Genomic DNA, 23,793 nt, shown 5'->3' with positions numbered 1-23,793 from the left:
GTACATTAAAATATCTCACCCTCTCTAAAAGGTCATAAGTAGTTAAAAGCAAAAGGCCTGGTTAAAAAGGAATCTTTCCCCCTGGCGCCTGAAGATATGAAACAATGGTGCCAGGCGAGCCTCCCCAGGGAGAGCATTCCGCAAGCAGGGAGCCACCAATGAAAAGGCCCTGCTCTTTACAGGGTAACACACGCAAAAGATGCTGAGAAGCAACATCTGACACAACCAAGTGGAGCACAGGCACACAGCCCCCGATATCAGATTCCACCCAAAGGATTCAGTTGCCAGAGGTTTACAGCTGATCGCCTCTGTTGGTGGGTCTGCCCCACAAGCAGCTTACATTTAGAGAGTGAGGATGGAGAGACCAGAGGAAGAGCAAGAACTCCACAGGCAAGCACTGAAGGAAGGTCAGCAATTTTGATCCCCCATATTTCAGGCAAGGCTGTGCAAATTACGTGGCCATTCCCAACTTGGCGCCTCAACCTGTCTGAGCTGCAGTTCCCACCAGTTCCAGGCAGCACAGCTGAGCTCCTGTCAGCTTGAGAATCATATGGCCAGGCTGTCCCGGGCTGATGGAAGTTGCAGTCCAAAACATCTGGAGGGCACCAAGTTGGGAGTGGTTGAAATAGTGTGTTGCTCACTTCCTTATGAGCCCAACTTGCAGCTCAAGCACTTGGCCACCAAGCTACATCAACTGTGAAAGAGCTATGACAAAAATGTTCATGGAAGAAGGACCACCATCCTGCCTTGGCACACAGGGGCCACCACAGCTTTTAACACAGATGCTTCCACCACTTTCATGTTGCACATCCCCCCCCCCCATTCCCCAACCTTCTCTCCCATTTGTACAGAACACTTAAAGGTACTTTACCTTTGTGAGCTTGGGTTGAAACGGATAAAGGAGCAAACTCATCCAGAAGGTCAGCAGCAGGATTAGAAAGCAGAGAGCAGTCAAGCAGGGAGTCCTCCCCAGTGACAGAATCTGATCATCCCCCGGTTAGCAAGAAAGGAAACAGCACAGAGAAGAGGAGGTTAGCAGTCACACGTGGAAAGCTGTCTGCTTCCAACTCATCCTGAGCTTGAATGCATCAGTTTTTAAAATCCTGGGCTGAAGTGGGGCCAAAATTAGTCGCTTTGAAAGGACTCGGCACATACAAGCTGCCTCTGAACAAATAAATTGATTTCAGGTGGTGGTGGTGTTCTTAAAAAATATCAGCTTAAAGGGCTTTGGGGGATGTCTTGCTGCTTATTTAACAGCACTGGATTTTAAGGAGTTGAAATTCAATGTGATAGGAGGATTACAGATACAGCACTCTGGGTTGTACTGTAGATGAGCCTGATTCTAATCTGTTAGTGTGGTGTTGATAATGCCAAGGCTGCAGGCTGCAGAATGTTATGCTGTTTAATACTTTGCCTTATTTAAATCTGTAGCATTTGGAGAGAGGTTGTGCATATATATATGCACCCCAGGAAAGGTGTATGGATTTTTTTTTAAAATTTCAAATTAGCACTCTAAATAAAAGTTCAGCTTGCAGACAATGCCCCAATGCTGAGAATGGAAGACACAGAAGCCCACCCATTTCTTCACCAGCTTGACATCATGGCCCACCTGAGCTCAAGACCCCACCCCCCCCACCCCCACCAACCTGCTCTGTTTGAAGCCACAGAGTCTGTCTGCGATGATATATGCTGCGACACAGGAGCCTCAAGGCCTGGGATGAGACTCTCAACTGTTAGTTCAGCTTTTCCTTTCCGAAAGCACAAAGGAACAGAGCAGAAGCCAAAGTTAGGTGAGGTTCAGCAGAGGATGAAAGGAAGAGAAGGCCGTAGCCTGAAACACTAATCCCTGGACATCCTACAGAGACATTCCAACACCCGGATTGCACTACTAAATGTCAGTTTAGTCTGAGGGTGATTTTCAAAGGGATATTCCCATTGGCACAACTGTGCATTCCTGGGCACCCAGGAAAGCACAAATCAAGAAAGACCCAGCACACTGGCAGGCCTGTGCAAGCCCAAAACTTCTGAGTGTCAGTCAGGTTCCTTTCCAGACGTACCTCTGACAGCATCAATGCCACAGCCATGTGAGGAGATTCCATGCCCCTCCAGGATGCACAATCATGTGGGCAGGGACAACTGCAGGAGTTCTCTCAACCTGACCCTTTGGCCAGGCAAAGATGGCACAAGCAACAGGTCCCTGGAAACGCCCTGGGCAACTGGCCCTGCCCACTGAGCTGTGGTATTCAGATGTATTCTGCACAGCAGGGATGAGCAGATGGAGCCTGGTCAGGCTCACGGTCCTTATTGCCCCCCATGCGCTTTCTAACACATGTAGGCAAGTCTCAAAAACGGAAGCATGCAGCCCAGACTCCTGTGAATCCGTTTCATTATAAGGCTTGGCTTTAACGTGCCATGAAACTTTGGTAGCTGGTTCCATTTCTTCTTCCGGGAAATAGGCAGCTGGAAATAACTTGCTACTTAAAATGCTTAGGAAGGGTCTCTTTAGCTTTCAAAAAGTGTCCAGGATTATGGCATGCACTGAACTGAAAAAAGATGTGCTTGCAACACTTAAGTGTACCTTTCAAGATACATTTTTGGAAAAGGAACATCAGGTATATATTTATGGCCATTCCATACATGCAATGGCTTTAAAAAACCCCAATTTAATTCTCAGCTTTGTGAAGGGAAGATGTGACACAAGGGAGACCAGAGGATGGACTAGGCCAACCAGCCAGTCCTGTCTGGGCCCATTCAGGATGCTCGGGGAGCTTAAGCTTGCAAGGGCCAGTGGGTGTTTTGTATCCCAGACTTTTAAGCCTTTGAGCAAGGGAAAGAATGCAGCAGAGAGAAACAAAAATCTGAGGAGAAAAGCACTGAGGCTCCTCAAGAGCAAGAGGGACCCAGGGCATGCCAAACCATTTCTAAGGATGCAAGAAGAAACACAGCAGAAATAGGTGGGCACGTAATTTCAGACTGAAGAGCAGGAAAAGGGGGGAGGTGAAGTGGTGGATCAGGGACGGGTTAAGTTAGTAGATCACAGAGAGGAGGCGTAAAATGGACAGCTCTCCGGATGGAAAGAAGTAGAAGAGTCCCCCAAGGATCAGTATTGGGACCTGAGCTTTTTAACTTGCTCATAACCATCTAGAGTTAGGGGTAAACTGTGAGGTAGCCAAGTTTGCTGACAGTGCTAAATTGCTCAGGGTCTTTAAAACAATAAGAGATTGCGAAGAGCTGCGAAAGGAACCTCTCCAAACTGAAGAAATAGGCAGCAAAATGGCAAATGCAATTCAACGTAAACAAGTGCAAAGTGATGCATGTCAGGGCGAAAAGAATATTAATTTCACATATACGCTCATAGGGACTGAACGGTAGGTGACTGACCGGGAACGAGACCTTGGGGTCATAGTAGACAGCTCAATGAAGATGTCAACCCCGTGTACGGCAGCTGTGAAAAAGGCAAACTCCATACTAGGGATCACCAGGAAAGGAGCGGAAGATAAAACTGCCAGGTATCATAATACAATTAAATAAATCTATGGTGCAACTGCATTTGGAACACCCAGTACAGTTCTGGTTGCCTCACCTTGAAAAGGATATTGCAGAGTTGGAAAAGGTTCAGAAAAGGGCAACCAAAATGATCAAGGGGGTGGAGAGACTCCCTTACGACATTTGGGACTTTTCCACTCAGGGAAAAGGTGAGTAAGAGACAAGATGCTAGAAGCATATAAAATTATGCATGGTATAGAGAAACAGAATACAATTTGCATTGGCATTCTAGATACTTGGACAGACTTGTCTAAACTAATATGTTTTTAGCAAGTGCTGATAAGAATACAGCGAAGGCACCTGTCTAATATCCACAGGCAGGGAGATCCAGAGTGTAAGTGTTGCCACACTAAAATTTCAAATTCTTACGAACACTGAACAGGTATTATGTGGCACCTGTAACAATGCCAGTTTTGCCGACCAAAGAGGTCAAGTGGGCATACAGTGGTACCTCGGGTTACAAAAACTTCAGGTTACAGACTCCGCTAACCCGGAAGAAGTACCTTGGGTTAAGAACTTTGCTTCAGGATGAGAACAGAAATCGTGCAGCAGCAGCAGTGGGACACCTCATAAGCTAAAGTGGTATCTCAGGTTAAGAACAGTTTCAGGTTAAGAACGAACCTCTGGGACGAATTAAGTTCGTAACCAGAGGTACCACTGTATATGGAGTAAAGTGATCTGTTTATCTGAGCTCAGCCATTAATTAGGTTTCCCCCTCCCACCTTCGGCTCTCCAGATGCTGCTGAACTACAACTCCCATCATCTCTGGCCATCAACCAGGTTTGCTAGGGCTGACTGGAGTTGCAAGTTCAGTAACATCTGAAGGGCCAAAGATTCCCCACATCTGCCCAGTGAATGAGCCTTTTCTGCCCTTCTGTATAATCTGAAGTGGTTCAGTCCATTCACGTCAGGACTCTACCACCCCATTTTTGCTGCACATGTAGATCTGGCCTGAGTTTCCAACTTGGGGAGGATAAAAATGAGAGGAAGAGGTGATAGATTACAGAAAGTGGAGAATTAGTGGAACAAGGGAAGGGGATGGTTTGGCGGTGATGCCCAGAGTGCAGGAACTTCACACGTCTGATTCGCAGACTCAGCGATAGGCTAGTGAATTCCAAACACTGAACATCCTATGACCCTCTGTCTCCCAAAGTCACTTTTTGTGGGCTCTGGCTGGCTTGACCTCTGGGCACCTGCTTGCTACGGTTCAAAACATGCAATGTTGGTGGGTCAACATGCAGGACAGAACACGCCAGAGAGGCTTTTCAGGATTTTACCATTCACAGCATCAGGGGTGCTACCGAAGGGATCAGCGAGAGGCAGGAGATCAGGGAGGAGAAGTGCAGGCTCAGGAGATTTGAGGCCCTCAATCAGTTTTTCTAGCAGGGGAGGGGGAGAGAGCAGGAAATGAGGAAGGAGAGAAGCAGAAAGAAATAAAGCAAAAATCACACAAAATAAATTGGTTAAAGCAGAACAGCAGTTGTTCAACAAGGTCAACAACTCACCTAACATTTAAAGGATTTCTGTCAGGGTTATTTTCACCAATATATGCATTTAATTGCAGATATGGATCCTTTGGTTAAGCATGCAACAACCTGAAAAGCCAGGGCCTTGGATTTTTTCAGCTGGTCCTTTAATAACTGAATCACATAAACAGAAACAAGACCGCAGACACTTTTTTTTACTTGTGGTAGCCTCCCCAAGGTGTCCCATTTAATTGGCTCATCACAGTGAATGTTCTAGCATCCTTGCACTAAAACATCTTGTTAGCCAGTAGAGAATTGGCCCAGAATTATTGTTGACTCCTTTTCAAACACACACACTCTCACAAAACCCAAAGTGCCAAGCTAAACTATACAAATTAATCAATCTGCATTGCCTGTTCCTTTTAGTTTGAGTGTTGTTGTTTTTTGGAGACACATTGGATTTTTAAAACGGAGGATTTCAATTAACCTCTTAAGAGTGCTCAGTTTTCTAGGCTTAGTCATACTTGATGATGTTTGGAATATGTCTGGAAGTGGGCATTTAACATAACTGATAGAAGGAGAAAATCAGTAAAGGAATAAAAGGAGGTGTTAGGACTGCAAAAATCTCAAATGGCCACATTTCATCTGAAGCTGCCCCACCGTCAGGCGCGCGTGCGCGCGCGTACACACACACACACACACACACACACAGCTTTCCTCTCAGCTTATCAACATGGAGAGAAGAAACAGTCCCAGTTACAGTACATCACTGGCATTAGTCACTTTCTCCTGCCCCCCCCCCCGACTCCATGTCTTCAGGAATGGGTACCAGCAGGCCACGGCTCAAATGTACTTCTATGTGCAAGGAGAGCTGCAGAATCCCAAAGGCATTCATGAAACACAGAGACCTGTAAACTGCATGCTCTTGTTTCTGTGCAAGTGCTGTGGTTAGTTCACAAAAACTTTGCAAGACAACCATGCATGGTGTTGGCTACAACATAGAAAGATGAGTCACAAATCCTACAAATCGTTGCCCCCCCCTCATTTTATTGCATGTGGCCAAAAGAAAAGAATTGATCCTAGTTAATACCTAAGGCCAGGGGTGAATTGTCCAGTGGGATTCTGGGCTGTGCACTTTCTGTGACCCCACTCCCTGGAACGTATAGGGGAAAGTCCTATAGATGTCCCTTCTCCCTCCAAATCTAGCAGGGATGTTTTCAGCAACCTGCATGTTCTGCTGCAGCAGTTTTATGGCAGATGTTTGGTTGTGACCTGGGACCTCATGCCAGCATGGCAACCACAGGGTTTGGGTGCAGCATTTCAGAGCTTCTTGTTTAATTTCAGTGTTTTGCACCATCCCCATAATGTGCACAGAAGCTCCCAAAGTTGATTCAGTAAAGTAAAGCCAGAACCTCCCTTCATTTACACTCAAGCAGAAGCAGGTGCAATTATTGTCTCCAAGATCTCTTGAATATCTGCCATTGTCACACAGTGAAAAGTGGCTTGACATCTCTATTTGGGACTCTCACATCCCAGAAGCCAACATGATTTCTTTCTCTCTCTTTTGGCCTTTTGTCCCCCAAAGACAAAATGAATTATGCATTATGCAAATTACATTCCTGGAGGACTGCAATTAGTAGATTTGCATGAAGAGGGCTTTGAATCTCTCAACAGCTGTGTGCAAATTTTTCTCTGGCTGATTTGCTGTGCGCACCCACATTTAAGTAACCAGGATCTGCACGAAAGGGGGGGTGGATCTTAAAATGGACATGGGAATAAAAAACCATACTGATTCTTCTTTTCCAGCCACTGGTGTAATTCAGCACTAGACCTGCAGCAACAGATTCAAAAACGTGCAGAATTCCATCTGGAAAGGAAGAATTGGGAGCACATTTTAGAATGTGCTAATTCTCCCTTTGAAGTTGAAGCACCTGACCTCATGCGCACGGATGTCCCACTCACTTGCCAAAGCGGCCTGTGGGGTGGGAGACTTCTTTTGGATCCAGCCTGCTGACCAGATTCAGTTCCCCACCCCCGGGTGAATACGACAGCAGCCTTAATGTACAACTTATCTGGGAGTGTGTCACACTGACCTTAATGTGCTATGCTTCTGAACAAATTCACACAGTGATATCCTATCAGTGTCAGTGTGGTGCTGTGGTCAAGAGTAGGACCTGGGCCATGAAGCTCATTTATTTGGGGCAGTGGGCTTGGCTGTCAGTCTAACCTATCTCACAGGGTTGTTTATGGAGATAAAATGAGAGTAAAGGGGAAGGACCATGTACTCCACCTTGGGCTCCATGGAGAACAAGGTGAAATATAAATGCAATAAATAAATAATAATAAAATAAGTGATGGGGGAAATGGCTAAACCAGGTGAGGGTAGCCAAGGGGCCTCAAACCCTCAGTGAGTTAGGGACTTCACCTACATGTGAAGACAGAGTCTGGCAAATTGAGTGGGTCCAATGGTCAAGAATGTGGACCCACTCAATGTGCAGTAGAGGGAAGTGAGGGGCAGATGGGGCTCATCAACATGGGAAGGTGGCCCATTATGAGAATGAAAACTCTGATCCTAAACCTCTGCTGCCTTCTGGGATTCAGGAGAAGAAAAGACTAAGGAGAAAGCCCTACACAAATCCAGGGTGGAGTTCCTAAGGATGGTGCCTTGCATGCCTCCTTCCAGCAACTCCTATAGTCATCCTGGTGCCAAACTGATTGCTCTGCTTTCCTTTGGACCACACTAGTAAGACCAAGGCCATCTGGGCAATCCAGGACCTCCATAAACACTGCCCAGGCTTGAGCCCCAAGGAGGCCATCAGTGCTGTTAACAGTGTTGTTTGACGTCACCCCTGGAGGTGCACTCCATTGTCTCTCAAGGTAGATGAATACCAACAGCTCCAAGATTTAAAACAACAACAACACAAGGCTCCTGCTGAGAACAGGGGCTTCCTCTTCCACACGGAGAGGAGAAGGAAAGGCAACAGAAGAAAGTTGTTGCAAGCTCCAAACCCCACCCCCATTCCCATTGGCTTGCAGGGGCCGCTGCTCTTTGCCAGCTTTGCAAAGCAGGTGGAAGGTGGATGTGAGTATTACTTTACCCTTATGCAATGTTGCAGTGGGCACGGTTGAGTCAGGTGGAGCTGTTTCAGCAAATGACCTTGGGGATAAAAATATTTGCTTTTGCCACCTGGACTTCTCTTTTAAAACCACCCCATGCTGTCTGCATGTCCTGGCTAAACATCCAAAAATAAACAAACAGTGCACACATTATAGCAGGCATCCTTAATTAGGGTGGAAAAAAAGAAACTCTCTCAAAATGCAATTCAACCATTATTAATTATCACTTTGAATAATCAAGATGCACAAAACCAAAAACCACCCCATAGTCTTTTTGAGCATATTACTCACTCTTCAACCATGGAAGGAAAGAAAAGGACAGCTATTTCAATAAAGCACACAGCAGCAGAGTCCTTTTCCTTGGACATCAGCTGGGGAAGAAAAACTATCTAGTAAGAATCCCGTCAAACAGCACATTCAGAATACCAGGATTAAGAGCAGCTTTTGCCAGCCTAGTGCCCTCCAAATGTTTTGGGACTATGACGCCCATCAGCCCTAGCTAGCACAGCTGTATAGCACTGCAGCTGATAGGAGAATGACCATGCTGGCTGGGGCTAATGGGAGTTGCAGTCCAAAACATCTGGAGGGCACCAATTTGGCAAAGGCTGGCTAAAGACCATGGGACCTTTCCAAGCAGCTGCTCTAGGCGGCTGCCATGTTTTTAACCTTTGAGGTGTCAACAAACCAAAGGGCACGTGTTGTTCTCCAAAACAAGTCAATCCCATTTTAGGAGCTCATTACAAAGGGTGGCTAAAACTGAAGGAGGAGAAAAGAAAGCCCATATTTCATGCCTTTTGTCTGCGAAATCCAAACACAGCTCAAGGAAAAACTGAATCTGGTATCCAGAAAACACACAATGCTTCTTTTGCACTGCAGAAATTATTTTGGGTTTTGCTAGTCTTGGAGGAAGAGCAGAGAAGTAGTTATGTTGTGGGACTTTGGAAATCTACCCATGTGGCTACTAAGATTTCAGCAAGCAGGTCCTCCCACTACCCTTTCAAGCGTATCTATACAGCTATAAGGACCATTTAAAAAAAATTGCTTTGCAGGGCTCGGTGTAGGTGGGGAGATGAAAAGAGATTTTCTAGAAACCAATTTTGCATGTAGCAGCTATTGGCCTGATCATCATTCTCACCACCAGTACCTCCTTTTATTTATGAAATAACAGGCATCAGCGAGAAGGGCTTGCGGTTCTGCTATGCTTTCATTTGACTGCAGCATATGTTGTTAAAACAGCAGCCAGAGAGAGAGAGAGAATCCTCTCGATGGCTGTGAATTTAACCATTGATAGTGAAACTATGCTGGACAGGACATGCCAGCCAGTTACCACCCTTACATTGCCTTGTGGCTGGGAGGGCTCATCTTCATGAGAAAAAAAGGGGGGGACTAGTGCCTAGTGCACAGAATTAAAAGCATTACCACACTCTGTAATGACTAATCAAGCAAGACAGCCTGCCATGAGCTTATTTTAAGGAGACTTGGCTCCCTTCCATTCCAAGGCAGGAGAAGATGAAAGCCTTGAGCCTGAACTTCTCATTTCTCAGTATTTGAACAGATGCTTTTCTGTCACCTCTGTCCTTCTTGCAGCAGTTACATTTCCATTAGCAGTTGCAGCCCATGAGCAGCAAATAAAGCACTATTTAAAAAATGAAAATAAAAGCCAGGTAACACCAAAGCACATAATTTACTGGGAACATATGCCATGAAAACCCACTGATATGAAAGGAGAAGCAGAACAGGGACCTTTCATGGAATTAATAGATTTTAAAATGTTCAGCTGGTACATATGGATTTATCCAACATTCCCTTATTGCAACACTCCCCACCCCAGTAACTTCTGAAAAATGAGATAGAAGCTCACGAGTCCCTGACAGCCTGCCAGGCCAATAATTTATCAGTGACCTAAGAGACAATATCCACTAATACGTTTTCTACCATGATCTTAAAAGATCAAGGCCAAATGTAAATACCTTGAACCCAACCCACCTGAGAACCAAGTTAGAACCAGAAGGGTGCTCAGAGGAGCCCCCCTTGGTAGCTGCTGGCATCCAGGTACCTCCAGGAAGCACACTGAAGCAAACAGGTGACTCTCAAGTCGTACTGTGAATGGTTCAACATAACACACCACCTGAATTCACTTACTGACATTTGCATACAAGGCCACCCAAAAAGTCACCCAGCGCCTTTGGGTGGGATCCCTCCTGCTAAATCACATCTTGTTTATGCATGTCACAGTTACCTGGCGTATCTGATAGTGGAAGAGGAATGAAAGGGTCAGGAACAGCCAGAAGTGGAGGGCTAGAGTCCAGGATATCTTTTGTTTTTTCAGCTGGGTGAGCAGCAAGGGGGAAGTTAGGAAAGGAAGGAATGGGGAGAGGGAGAGAGAGAGAGGGAGGGAGAGAGGGAGGGAGGGAGAGAGGGAGAGAGATGTCAAGCAGAGCACAGGGAGATGCCAAACAGACCAAAATGCATTGAAAAGTCATTTAATTGCCACATGCATCTGGGGGTACGGCAGTATTACCCACCCACCCCCATGAACCACTAAACCAAAAAGTTTATCAGTGAATTATTGGTGAGTTGATCCAAGGTCACAGTAGACCACCCACAGAACCAAAGTAACAACTCTTCTTCCAAGGGCATCAGGTCATCCCACCTTTTCCAAACTCAACATGACGAGGATTAATTCATTATTCATATGTTCTGCTAGCCTTGGGGGAGGGTTGCTGTGTTTCTTTGAGAGTGTTGCAACTGAGTGAAGTCTCGAAGTCAAGATGCATGGCTATACAGTACTATATTACTCTGACCAACAGCTTTATACCACTATTCATTAAATTTCATAATGGTTTATAAAACCATCCAATAAAAATAAAATAAGAACCCTCAAAAAGCAGAGCAGAGGCAAGCAGCGCCAGAAATCAAAGGCCCTCTGAAAAACATTGAACTTCTCCAAGAAGGCTGAGGCTGAATGAACCTCCCTTTGGAATAAGTTCCAGAGCAATGGGGCTGCTGCACAGAAGACCCTGCTCCTTAAAAAAAAATACAAAACATTAAAACAAATAAACCGATATAAAACAACCTCATATTCCCTGCTCCTTGCAATTGTTTATCTGGAACTTGCAGCAGGATTTCTACAGATGATCTTAAATGCAAGGAGACATCCCCTGAGATAATCAGAACTCAAGCAGTTTATGGTTCTAAGTGTCAAAACCAGCACTTTGAATTGTCCCATGATCAAATGGCAGCCAGCTTCAGGAGATGTGAGATGAGAAGATCAGCCCACAACTGTCCACAGGCAGACCTCTGAGTTCTGCACTACCTGAAAGCTGGAAGCACGACTCATATTTCAATGTTGTGGGCCCAACTCTATGGAAGGCCTACCCACAAGAAGTTAGACTGGCACCACTCGCAACTGAGTTTCAGGTGCCTGGTCAAAACTGTTTTATTCAAGTAGACTTTTGCACCCTGAATGATGCTCAGATGTTTCCCTTTTTTCTTTTCTCGAGATTTTAAATTCCTGAAGTTTTAGACTTTGGAGCTTCAATTCATGTTTTAAAATGTGTGCACTGTACAGTATATATATATATATATATATATATATATATATATATATATATATATATATATATATATGCTGTGAGACCTACATAGCAAAAAGCAGGATATGTTTTTAATAAATAAATAAAGGAAGTTCCCAAACTATCTTCCAGGTCAGCCACATGGACAGCCTTCCCCAAACTGGTGGCTCCTGGAAATCCCATCAGCCCTAATTGCCATGTTCAGGGATGATGGGAGCTGGAGTCCAAAAATGTCTAGAGGGCAGTAGATTGGGAAAGGCTTAAGTAGCATAATCTTGAAGTCACTCCAGAATTTATGACAACTACCAGGTTTTATGTGTTTTATGGAGTATCCACTAAAGCTCTAAAAAAAAACCATCATTCTGGGCCACAGTTGCTGCCTCATCGCATTTAGCATTTAACACGAAAATATAGCAGGTGAAGCACACATTCAGGCTACTTGCCAACTATTCTTAAAGCCCTATGCTCTTCTCCAAGGTGGTCTCAAGCACACAGCAGGGGCTTCCAGCAGCTTAAGAAACCAGCCAGACTCAATAAAAACCTGATCATACTCCATGAGATTAGAGGCTGGACTGGATCTAGGCTGGTCAGCAGATCTAAGCCTGCAGAAGGCACCCAGGTTTTAGAAGGAAACTAATGAACTGTCCACTCCAGATGGAATCAAGTACAGCCCTTCCCAGGTCCCCACTTTTTCCACTTGTTGGGTAACCCTGCTCACATCTCTGAAGCAGGTGCTGCCCGCACTCGGCTAAGGGAATGAAGAGCCTCACAGTCTGAGGCTGGATCCTGGCCTAACAAGTACCCTGGACCGCAAGAGCTCTGGCCTCACGGGTCCTCTCTAGGCACAGGATAGACTGGAGTGTGCAGTGCGAACCCCTGTGAATGGCAGGCAGTAATAAGCCTCCCAATGGACCAGGCTTGGTATAAATGCCAAGAACCTGGTCCTCCTGCTTAGCCAACAGGGCAGCAGCTTCTGCCTGAAACACTTCACACTACAGGTCCTGCCCCCTCAGGGAACCTGGGCTGGAGATCTGGATATGGGGGTCACCTAGCCAAAACATAGCTGACCGACTTGCAGCTGAGGCCCTGTGCTCCCCTATCCTCAGCTTGGCCGGCCTCACAATGCCCACTTGTAGCCTGCCTTCCATCCCCCCTGATGACAACTGAAAGACACACAACCAGAGTCCAGAATCAGCCTGACAAGTGCTGCCTGCTTCCATTGGAAAGACCTTCTGCATTGAATTGGTGCAAATAGCATCCCACCCGGGCATACCTGACACAGGTGCAAGAGAAGATGGGCCAAACGCATCTGCCTGTGTTGTGGAAGGAGCTGGCTGGAAGCCTGGAATCAGATTCTCTGCTGAGCTACCCAGCTTCTCTGGAAGTTTACCTGAAATTCCAAGGACCTGGTTACTTATATATATTTTATATAATTTAAAATACAATAAACAACAACAATATTCTGCCATTTCTTGGGGAAAGGCATTAACAGCAGCTTGATATTAGAACCGGTTTATAATGCATATTAAAGTCTCCATCCAATAGGTCTCTCCAGATGTTTCCATGTGTCTGGGGAGGTCTCTTGATTGCCATGTCTCATATAGGAGATGAATGGATGCCACCTGTGGTGAAAGGATTCATTTTGTTTCTGGCCACCCTGACCTGGCAGGTCAATTTGTTGGCCAGAGTAACAGACCATACCTGAGCACACCAGGAGTCTCTTGACAGACCTATTGCGCAGCGCCAACATTTAGCTATTTCTAAACAAGCAGCTACCAGCAAAAATGTCAACATCTCCCGATGAGATAAAAATTGGTTTGATTCATCTATTATTCCTAGGAAGCCAACAAAGGAATTGGATTTATCTTTATATTACAAATTAATCAAGGACCTGGTTATTAAGTGCTCTTATGCATCATGAGTTGCTAAGCATATCTTGGAAATATTCCAAACCCCCTGGGTTTGCAATACATATTGCAAGCCAGAGCTAGACCTGGTTTCTCAGTTTTAAGGATAAGCAACTAAGCCAAACAGAAACTCCACATGTTGCTCCTTCACTCTTACTAGGGTTGTTCCTGATGCTTTTGGGGGGAGGAAACCAGAACCAGTCACTTTGGTTTAGGCTACAATCATAAAGATGTGCTAAGGAATAGTCCACACTGAATAGAGTGAGAATACTTCCAAGCAAACATGCACCAGTTTGTACTGTGAGAGAAACAACATGTGGTATGCCTTTTAGTTGCAACTAGGATACCAAGAAATGGAACAATTGCATTTAAAAAATCTTATGCCCCTGATGGCTCTGACAAAGCATTGAGGATAGTGAACTCTGGCTGTGGACTCCCACATCTGCTGATCACCCTGTGAATGATTTCAGGGTAAGTCTATTTCAAGACTATTTCAGGGGGAGATGATCTAAGATGGCGGAGTATCAACATCCTCCCTTCTGACCTCCGTACTTTACTGGTTTGTTTTTAAGTTTTTTACTGTTTTATACCGTGTTTATATTTTATTTTCGTTTTATTCTTATCTACTTAATTTAGCTCAGTTTTAAGTTTTAAGTTTTAGTCATAGGTTTTAAGGAATTAAAGTACAGCAGGGAGTTGTTTAAAGTCTTCCTGACCTTCACTTGGGGGAGCGTCTGGGCCTCAGCGTTTTTTTAAAAGAAGAAACCTTTCAAGTTGTGACTGCTCTTATCGTTATCTCCCTGCATTTACTCCCTGCTCCACCATTCTACTAACCAAGCAAATGAACTGAAGCGAGACTTTTACCAACCTGATTTTTACCAAATAAATAATGGTGACGACCCGGAGTGGCTGTAAAACCTCGGGCCTTCCTCGGAGTGATATAAGACCTCTCTCTAAAAGAGCTACTCTAAAGGAAGCACAAACAAAAATCACTCGGCCCTATAAGAATAGGGGCAAAGTGGAGCTGATTGAGAATCAGCAGAAAATTGAAACTTCCCCCCTCTGCACCGAGTCCTCTGCCAGCCACAACGAAGGGCCGGCAGTGCAGAGAGAGGATTGTGCGGAGGAATGCCACAACAATGGGCCGATAAAGCTCAAAATAATTTCAAATATAACTGGTACAGACACCGAAGTACTCCCGAAACAGAGACTTAAACCCCTAGCTTCTCCTGAACCATCCCAAGACCGAGAAGTGGAGGAACTGATGTTAAAACAAATTGCAGAGCTGTCTTCGGGAAACTCTAAAACATCAAAAGATTCTTGCTTCCAATCCCCTGAGACAAATGGTGAGGATTTATCCGTTATCAAATGGCTGGTGCTTTTAACTGAGGATATTGAACATATAAAATCCTACCTGGGCACCTGTACAAAAATCCTCACTATAATGATGGACACTTGTAAAATCCTCTGCAGGGAACCTGGCGGAGTGACTGCAGAATTGGAAAGTAACAACAACTTGCCTCCTATCACCTGCAAAAATAGATCATCAAGGAATGTAAAGAGATCCAGCAGGGCTATCGCCTTGAAAAGGAGGCCCATAAGTGCAAAAAAGAGCAAAAATGTTAAAAATTTCAAGGCAGTGCGTTACAAAAAAATGGATTTTAAAAAGCTCTTTAAACTCCTCAAGAGTTCCCCAATAACCGGGATCAGTGGGAACACCAAGAAACTTCCTGCCAGGAAGCCTTCTAAGCAAGAACTTTCTATAAACCCTTGCCCTGATGCTGCATTGGAATGCTTGGAACCCCTAACGCCTACCCCAACACCTAACTCCAAGCAAGACCTTTTGATTCAAGATCCATGGTCTCACGTTTTATCTGCAGATAAGACCAATCCCTCTAAGAAGAGGAACCTGACAAATAATAACTGGAATTTGGTGCTATACCGAAACAAGCTCGTTCTATCAAATTATCCTAAACCCCCAGGACTCCTGTCACAAGAAGAGCGTAAAGCCCATCTACTGAACTTTCTAAAGCTCTATATGCCAGGTATCCTTAATAACCCTACTGACTTGGCCCAAGTGGAATATCTATACTTCGACGGATTCCTTGCCAGAGCGGTGGTCTCATTTTATGACGGGAGACTGGCAAAACTGGTGTACAAATGTAGAGAACACCTGAAGACAAGTGGCGTAAGAATCTCAAGGTACTTTAAAAATGAAGCACCCCCAATTCCACTTATTCCCCATACTGTGATTTTGCCAAAAACTCTCCAACATAAGATTGACCAACATGTTCTAATTGATATAAACTCTGTGGATGACATCCTTAATCACCCTACTGGTCTGGTAGCCAAGGACCCTCAAAAGTTGGACTCCCTTGGGCCCACGTATGCGGTGAATCAGGGAATCGTCCTTGACAGCTTTGAAAATAATTTACTTCATTCTTATAGTGCTCTCCCACAAGAAGCTCAGAAAGAAATACTCCAAAAAATGGACACTCTCCGCCTTTGCCTGACAAAAGTGATGAAGGAACAGCTGAGACTACCTAAACAAAATATACCTGACTGTGCTTCAGATTCTGCCCCATTCTTATACCACCAAGAGCTGGACTTGTGGGTTGGGAAGGCACCCACCCCTTCCAGCCAACAGGTTGTTGCTGAGATGAACCCACTCTTCCATAATCTGGAGGCGAAAACCTCTCCACCAGACTCATGCACCACGCAACCCCCCTCTGAGGCAAATATGGCCACAACATCTGCCTGGGATAAAATGAGAGAACTTAATGAGGCCGAATTGGGCTCTCCATATAAAGTGCCCTATATGAGTGCGCTTACTTGCAACTTTATTAACCCACTCTCTTCCAACGTGAGCAAGCTGAATACATCCATAGATATCATCGAACTGGTAACAGAACCAGCTGAACCAGCTCAACAAATGAGAGACGACCCTATTTTATTCTCAGCCCCGAAGTGTGATCTGGTTGAAGACCCAACGGGTCGTATTAACAAAATTACTCAAACAATTAATGAAAATCCAACTAGTGGCACTACTTCTGTTGACTTAATTTCTCTCTCCCTAAGTAATACCCCTCTAATTCTACCATCTGGCTCTGAAGAGCCGACTATTTTAGGCCTAAAACCTGCCTCTAGTGAGACGAGTGGCTTGATTTTACAGTCAAACCATCCCAGTAAATCTAAACGATTGGGATGTATAACACGATTGCCACCTTCTCAAAGAAAAATAACTGAATTTTTTGAAGCTGAAACTCCCCCGAACTCAGAACCCCATTCCCACTCGATTTGACTACCTAATGACCAACCTAGTCACCCTCTGATGTCATTTCTATGCTGGAATATTGCGGGATGGAGGGGGAAGAAACTTGATCCAGACTTCTTAAAATTTGTTAACTTATTCCAAGTGATTCTTTTACAAGAAACTTGGGAAGAGGAGGTGATTGATATAAACGGATATGATATTATTTTACTTCCAGCTTGTCCCTCTCTTAAAGGTGGACGCCCCAGAGGAGGTTTGGCGATAGCCATTTCCCTCAAATTGCAAGCAAAACTTACACTTGTGAAATCACTCCCTCCTTACGCGATCACAGGCTTGATTTCAGGAGGGAAATTTGAATTACTGGTAACAAATGTTTATTTCCCCCCTGGGGGGCAAGCAGCGGACCTCCACTCCAAATGGGAAGCACTTGAAGAACATCTAGCTTTCTGCTATACCAAGTATCCGAATACCTCGTCAGTCTTGGGAGGTGATTTCAATGCTCGTACAGCTGCAAACTGGGAAGCGTTAGGCAAGGCCAAATGGTGGGTCCCCCCTGATCACCAGAACTTGGACCTATCCCCCCACGTACAAAGAAAATCGAAAGATAATAGGGTCAATGAAGCGGGCACCCTCCTTTATCAGCTGATTTTACGTATGAATTTAATAATTTTAAACGGGAACTGTCCCCCGGATATTCCGGGTGATTTTACTCATTTGAGCACACATACAAATAGTGTTCTTGATTATTTTATTGTCTCCAGAGATTTATTCCCAATTTTTTCTTATTTTAAAATAGAAAACGTTCAAATGAGCGACCATCTTCCCTTGAGTGCCAAGCTTTCCCTAGACTGGCAGCCAGTCAAGTCTAGGCACCCCATATATATGGGAATAAATGCTGCAGAACAAGTGAGAGGAACAAAATGGTCTGTAAGTCAAGCCCAGAAATATACGGAATTTTTCCAACAAGAGATAGTTCAAACCCATGCTCTTTTAGATTTAGATCTGTATGGGTATGAACAAATTATTAACTCATTCTCTCTGCTTACGGAAGACCTTATGTCCTTTTTTACAGTACCAGCTATTCAGGTAAATTGGGCCCATTTTAAGACTGGTGCCCCCTGGTTTAATTTACATTGCAGACAAGCTAGACAGCATCTTTGTGCCATTTACAAAGAATATAAATCTTCTGGTGCTTTAGTATTACCTAGAAATTACCAACAAGCAAAAATAGCATATAAGGAAGCTCAGAGAATGGCTAAACAAGAGTGGCAACAAAATCGCTGGCAGGCACTCATAGTCGCCTCTAGCTCACGTAGTTCACGGCAATTTTGGCAATTGGTTAATAGAAGATCAAAGAGGTACCCCCTAACAATTATTCCTGCCCCAGTCTGGGAATCCTTCCTAAGGAAATATTTTGCGTCAACAGAACCCAATACCAACACTCTTGATGATGTATTTGAGCATCTCCCCATCTGGTCCCCTATTGATCCTGACGAAATCTTGGATCTAATTTCTAAACTTAAAATTGGCAAAGCCCCCGGGCCAGATTTGGTTCCGGCGGAAGCCATAAAACTACATTCTGACTGGTGGGCAAAAATCTTGGCTGTCACCTTCGATGCCATTAATGCAACTGGAAGGGTACCAAAAATATGGAAGGATGCTATAATAATTCCGATATATAAAAAAGGCTCCCCGGATGATCCGGAGAATTACAGGAATATTAGCCTATTGTCAATAATTGGAAAGATATACGCACGTTTTCTATTGCGTAGACTTACTCAATGGGCTGAAGAAAAGAAACTGATAGGCCCTGAGCAAGCAGGATTCAGACCGAACCAGTCAACAACGGACCATGTTTTAGTTTTGCACCATCTAGCCCGAAAATATTCTTCTTCAAACCAAGGCCAACTCTGTGCGGCTTTTATCGACCTTAAGGCTGCATTTGACAGCATCCCCAGAAGGTTACTCTGGGAAAAGTTGGTTCGATGGGGAATTGACAGACGACTTTTGTGGCTAATAATTCAGCTGCATGAGGGGTCGGCTGCTAGGGTGAGAATAACCCCAGCCGGCGATCTCACAAACTCTGTGCCCATCAACAGAGGAGTCCGTCAAGGTTGTATCCTAGCTCCTTTTCTTTTCAATTTATTTATTAGTGACATGAGGACACCATTGGCTGAATCTCAGACAACCATTCATGCCCCCCGTCTTGCAAACTATCGATGCCCATTACTACTCTATGCTGATGATGCAGTAATTTTGTCATTTTCAAGAATTGGCCTCAGGAGAGCACTTAAAATATTTGTTTCATACTGTAAAACCAACTCCCTTACTATAAATCAATCTAAATCAAAAGTACTAATCTTCTCAAAAAGTCGAAAATCCTATAAGTGGCAATTAGATGGAAAACCTATTGAACAGGTATATAAATTTCAATATTTGGGAGTTTTTCTCCAATACAATCTGGGTTGGAAGGCGCATATTGCATATATTTCAAATAAGGCTAAAGCCCTTTCTTTTGCGCTTTTGCGCCTTTTCTTTTCCGATGGGGCTCTTCATGTGCCATCCGCCCTGAAGGTATTTAAAGCCAAAGTGATCGCGACACTGGCATATGCTGTCCCTTTATGGGGGACCGCAGTAAATTTGATGCCATTGGAGGTCATTCAAAACCAATTCCTGAGACGGCTGTTAAAACTCCCTCAGTGCGTTAGCAATGCGGCTATTCGCTTAGAATTAAAAACTACATCTTTAGAAAATACTCTTTGGAGGCGCAGCCTTTGCTATTGGTTGTCCTTATGGCAAAGGCTCCCGAATCTGTACCTGATTCAATGTCTTTGGAGGGATGATTTTCCCAGCCCATGGGCAAGAGAGATCCATTCTAAAGTAGTGACCTATGGATTGTCCCCATCAGAACTATTAAAACTGGACCTAGCCACGGCTAAAAGAACCCTCATTCAAAAACTTGAGGAGATTGACCTCCAACAAAACACCATTCTGGGTAGTGGCACTTGCTCACCACTAAATCTTGGCATAGTGCCTTCCCAGCAGATACCATCTTATTTGACTTCCTTGTCTGTAGCGGTCCACAGATACGCCTTTATTAAGGCAAGATTTAATGCCTTTCCTTCTAATGTTATGAACAATAGATTTTCCAAAGGTCAGATTTCAGCTGTGTGTGTATGTGATAATAGATCTATTGAATCCTTACAACATATACTATTTTGCTGCCCACTGCATTCAGTTTCTCGGACCAGATTTTTGTTCCCTTTATTATCGGAAACCTCAGGTGACTCCTTGGAAACACAGTTAACACACTTACTGCAAGATTCTGATCCGAGTAGGTCCCTTTTTGTTGCCAGGTTTCTGATTACAGTCTTAGCTTATAAGAGGAAAAATGGATTACTTTATGATTATTGATCTCGCTTATATAATACTGATTTATAGTGATAATCTGATATTTTAAGTGCTGTATTGCTCTTATTTTAATGGAATTTAGGAATTTATGATTTTAGATATGTATTTGAATTTTATTAATTTTATTTTGTCATATTTGCTTTGTTGTACAATGTATATTGGTATTGCATATGGGCCTATGGCCGTAATAAACTATCTATCTATCTATCAAGACTATTTCAGGGGAAGTCAGCCAGCAATGGTCATATACTGCCACCACGGCTGTTTCCCTCTGTAGCCTCAGAACCCTGGAAGGTGAAACTGGAACCTAATATTAAAATCAGCAAATGTTGTGCCAAATTAACCTTGAAATATGAAGTCTATAACCTTGAAATATGAAGTGCAGGGGACCGATTATGAGAACTCCAGTGGTCTTGATTTAGGCCACTGGACCAAGAGAGCCTTAAAAAAAAGTCAGCTTGTCTGTTCCCAAGGAACAGCCTAGAAAGTTTTGGGAGGCCCTTCATCTTCAACAGCCTAGGCTGCCACAGCTTCCACTCTGAGGGCACTTTAGCCACTACTGGATTGCACTAACCATCACTCAGTTTTGCAAAATCCTTGTTCAGCAGCTCCTCTGCTGTGAGCTTGGAGAAGTTGTCATCATCAAAAGGGTTCCAGGTAGAGACATCTGGTGGATTGTAGACATTTTGCTGTGATGTCCTGGGGGATCCAGAAGGCGTCGTCGAGGCAGACCTGGAGGAAGCCACGCCAAAAGGGGAACAAAAACAAGAAATTCAGTTGCCATCTTTGCTTCCTAACTTCCTAATGTGTGCAGAATATGCAACTGGGTAGACTTTGAAGTTCTGTTCAGCTCTGCGAGCCTGAAAATTGTCCACACAGATCCATACAGGTAACTCTCCCCCCCCCCCCATTTACGCGCACACGGGCAAAACAAAAGGGGACAGAACAAGGTGTTTGCAAGCTTTTCCAATTGTGTTTCAAATATACACAATTTCACTTAAATGTGTGGTGCCTTAGAACGTCACAATACACACCACAGCAGTGAAGTTGGTCCACAGGATAGGTCCGTATCTCAAAGACAACCCGTGTGTGTGTGTGTGTGTGTACGTGTGCACACCCACCCACCCACCCTTTAGTGTCTCTTCCCCAAACAGAGGCCCAGACAAAAGCCTCTTCGGTCATAATAACATATGTATACTAATGCACAGAGCATGGGAAATAAACAAGATGAACTTGAGCTCTTGGTACAGCAAACTAAATATGACATAATAGGCATCACTGAAACCTGGTGGGATGAGTCTCATGACTGGAATGTAGTAATAGAGGGATACAATCTATTTAAGAGAAATAGACCAAACAGGAAAGGAGGAGGAGTAGCTTTATATGTTAGGGATATGTATACCTGTGAAGAAATCCAGGATTTAAAACTTCAAAGCCAAATTGAGAGTATCTGGGTCAAAATTAAGGGAGAGAAAAACAACAGTGATCTCATTGTGGGAGTTTACTATAGATCCCCAAGCCAAACTGAGGACACAGATGATGCCTTCCTGGAACAGATGGCCAAGCATTCCAAAGGAAGTGAGATAGTAGTAATGGGGGATTTCAACTATCCTGATATTTGTTGGATGTCAAACTCAGCCAAGAGCATAAGGTCGAACAGATTCCTCACTGGCCTTGCAGACAACTTCATTGTCCAGAAAGTGGGAGAAGCAACAAGAGGATCAGCCATTTTAGATCTGGTCCTAACCAATAGTGATGACTTGGTTAGTGGGGTAGAAGTGGCAGGATCATTAGGTGGGAGTGACCATGCTCTTCTGGAGTTTATTATCCAGCGGAAAGGAGCAACCAAGCATACTAAGGTCCAAATTCTAGACTTTAAGAAAGCCGACTTCAGAAAACTTAGGGAAACGCTGGGTGAAATCCCATGGACAGTAATACTAAAAGGGAAGGGAGTTCATGATGGTTGGGAGTTTGTTAAAAGGGAGATATTAAAAGCACAACTTCAGGCAATACCAATGAGACGGAAACATGGAAGGTGCCTAAAGAAGCCAGGCTGGCTATCTAAAGAACTTTTGACTGAGTTAAGATTTAAAAGGGATATGTACAAAAAATGGAAAAGGGGGGAAATCTCCAGAGAGGAATTCAAACATATAGCCAGCACGTGTAGAGACAAAGTCAGAAAAGCTAAAGCACAGAATGAACTCAGGCTCGCCAGAGAGGTTAAAAGCAACAAAAAGGGCTTTTATGGGTATGTCCGTAGCAAAAGGAAAAACAAGGAAACAGTGGGGTCACTCAGAGGAGAAGATGGTGAAATGCAAACAGGGGACAGAGAAAGGGCAGAACTCCTCAATGCCTTCTTTGCCTCAGTCTTCTCCAAGAAAGAAAAAAACGCCCGACCTGAAGAATATGGAGCAGATGATTCAGCAGGGGAAACACAGCCCAGAATAAGTAAGGAGGTAGTACAAGAATACTTGGCTAGTTTAGATGTATTCAAGTCTCCAGGGCCAGATGAACTACATCCAAGAGTATTAAAAGAACTGGCAGAGGTGATTTCAGAACCACTGGCAATAATCTTTGAAAATTCCTGGAGAACAGGCGAAGTTCCAGCAGACTGGAGGAGGGCAAATGTTGTCCCTATTTTCAAAAAGGGGAAAAGAGAGGACCCAAACAATTACCGCCCAGTCAGCCTGACATCAATACCAGGAAAGATTCTAGAGCAGATCATTAAGCAAACAGTCTGTGAGCACCTAGAAAGAAACTCTGTGATCACTAAAAGTCAGCATGGGTTCCTGAAAAATAAGTCATGTCAGACTAATCTGATCTCATTCTTTGACAGAATTACAAGCCTGGTAGATGAAGGGAACGCTGTGGATGTAGCCTATCTTGATTTCAGCAAGGCCTTTGACAAAGTGCCTCATGGTATTCTTGTAAAGAAGCTGGTAAAATGTGGGCTAGACAATGCTACCATTCAGTGGATTTGTAGCTGGCTTACTGACCGAACCCAAAGGGTGCTCATCAATGGCTCCTCCTCATCCTGGAGAGTAGTGACTAGTGGGGTGCCACAGGGTTCTGTCTTGGGCCCAGTCTTGTTCAACATCTTTATCAATGACTTGGATGATGGGCTTGAGGGAATCCTGAGCAAGTTTGCAGATGACACCAAATTGGGAGGGGTGGCTAACACCCCAGAGGACAGGATCACACTTCAGAATGACCTTAACAGATTAGACAACTGGGCCAAAGCAAACAAGATGAATTTTAACAAGGAGAAATGTAAAGTACTACACTTGGGCAAAAAAAATGAAAGGCACAAATACAGGATGGGAGACACCTGGCTTGAGAGCAGTACATGTGAAAAGGATCTAGGAGTTTTGGTTGACCACAAACTTGACATGAGTCAGCAGTGTGATGCAGCAGCTAAAAAAGCCAATGCAATTCTGGGCTGCATCAATAGGAGTATAGCATCTAGATCAAGGGAAGTAATAGTACCACTGTATTCTGCT

General features: G+C 44.2%; 1 protein-coding gene across 18 annotated transcripts in view; it reads right to left on the bottom strand.

Moving 5' to 3' along the window:
• The window catches only part of AAK1 (AP2 associated kinase 1), a 117,362-nt gene that overhangs the window by 23,296 nt on the left and 70,273 nt on the right, over window positions 1-23,793 (bottom strand). For 3 of the 18 annotated variants that reach the window (XM_035118199.3, XM_035118202.3, XM_035118211.3), the window contains exons 15-20: window positions 20,868-21,025; window positions 12,978-13,094; window positions 10,369-10,458; window positions 4,824-4,925; window positions 1,647-1,748; window positions 872-982 (exon numbers count right to left, since the gene is read on the bottom strand). In XM_035118199.3, coding sequence (XP_034974090.2) covers window positions 872-982; window positions 1,647-1,748; window positions 4,824-4,925; window positions 10,369-10,458; window positions 12,978-13,094; window positions 20,868-21,025 — 680 coding nt within the window. The remainder of the gene's footprint in view (window positions 1-871; window positions 983-1,646; window positions 1,749-4,823; window positions 4,926-10,368; window positions 10,459-12,977; window positions 13,095-20,867; window positions 21,026-23,793) is intronic. The other 15 variants (XM_035118203.3, XM_035118213.3, XM_088670871.1 and 12 more) reach the window with 11 other exon arrangements.

This window comes from Zootoca vivipara, chromosome 6 (assembly GCF_965207765.1).
Source record: "Zootoca vivipara chromosome 6, rZooViv2.hap1.1, whole genome shotgun sequence".
In the NCBI taxonomy this organism is placed as follows: Eukaryota; Metazoa; Chordata; class Lepidosauria; order Squamata; family Lacertidae; genus Zootoca; species Zootoca vivipara.
This window is presented reverse-complemented; position numbering and strand designations above follow the sequence as displayed.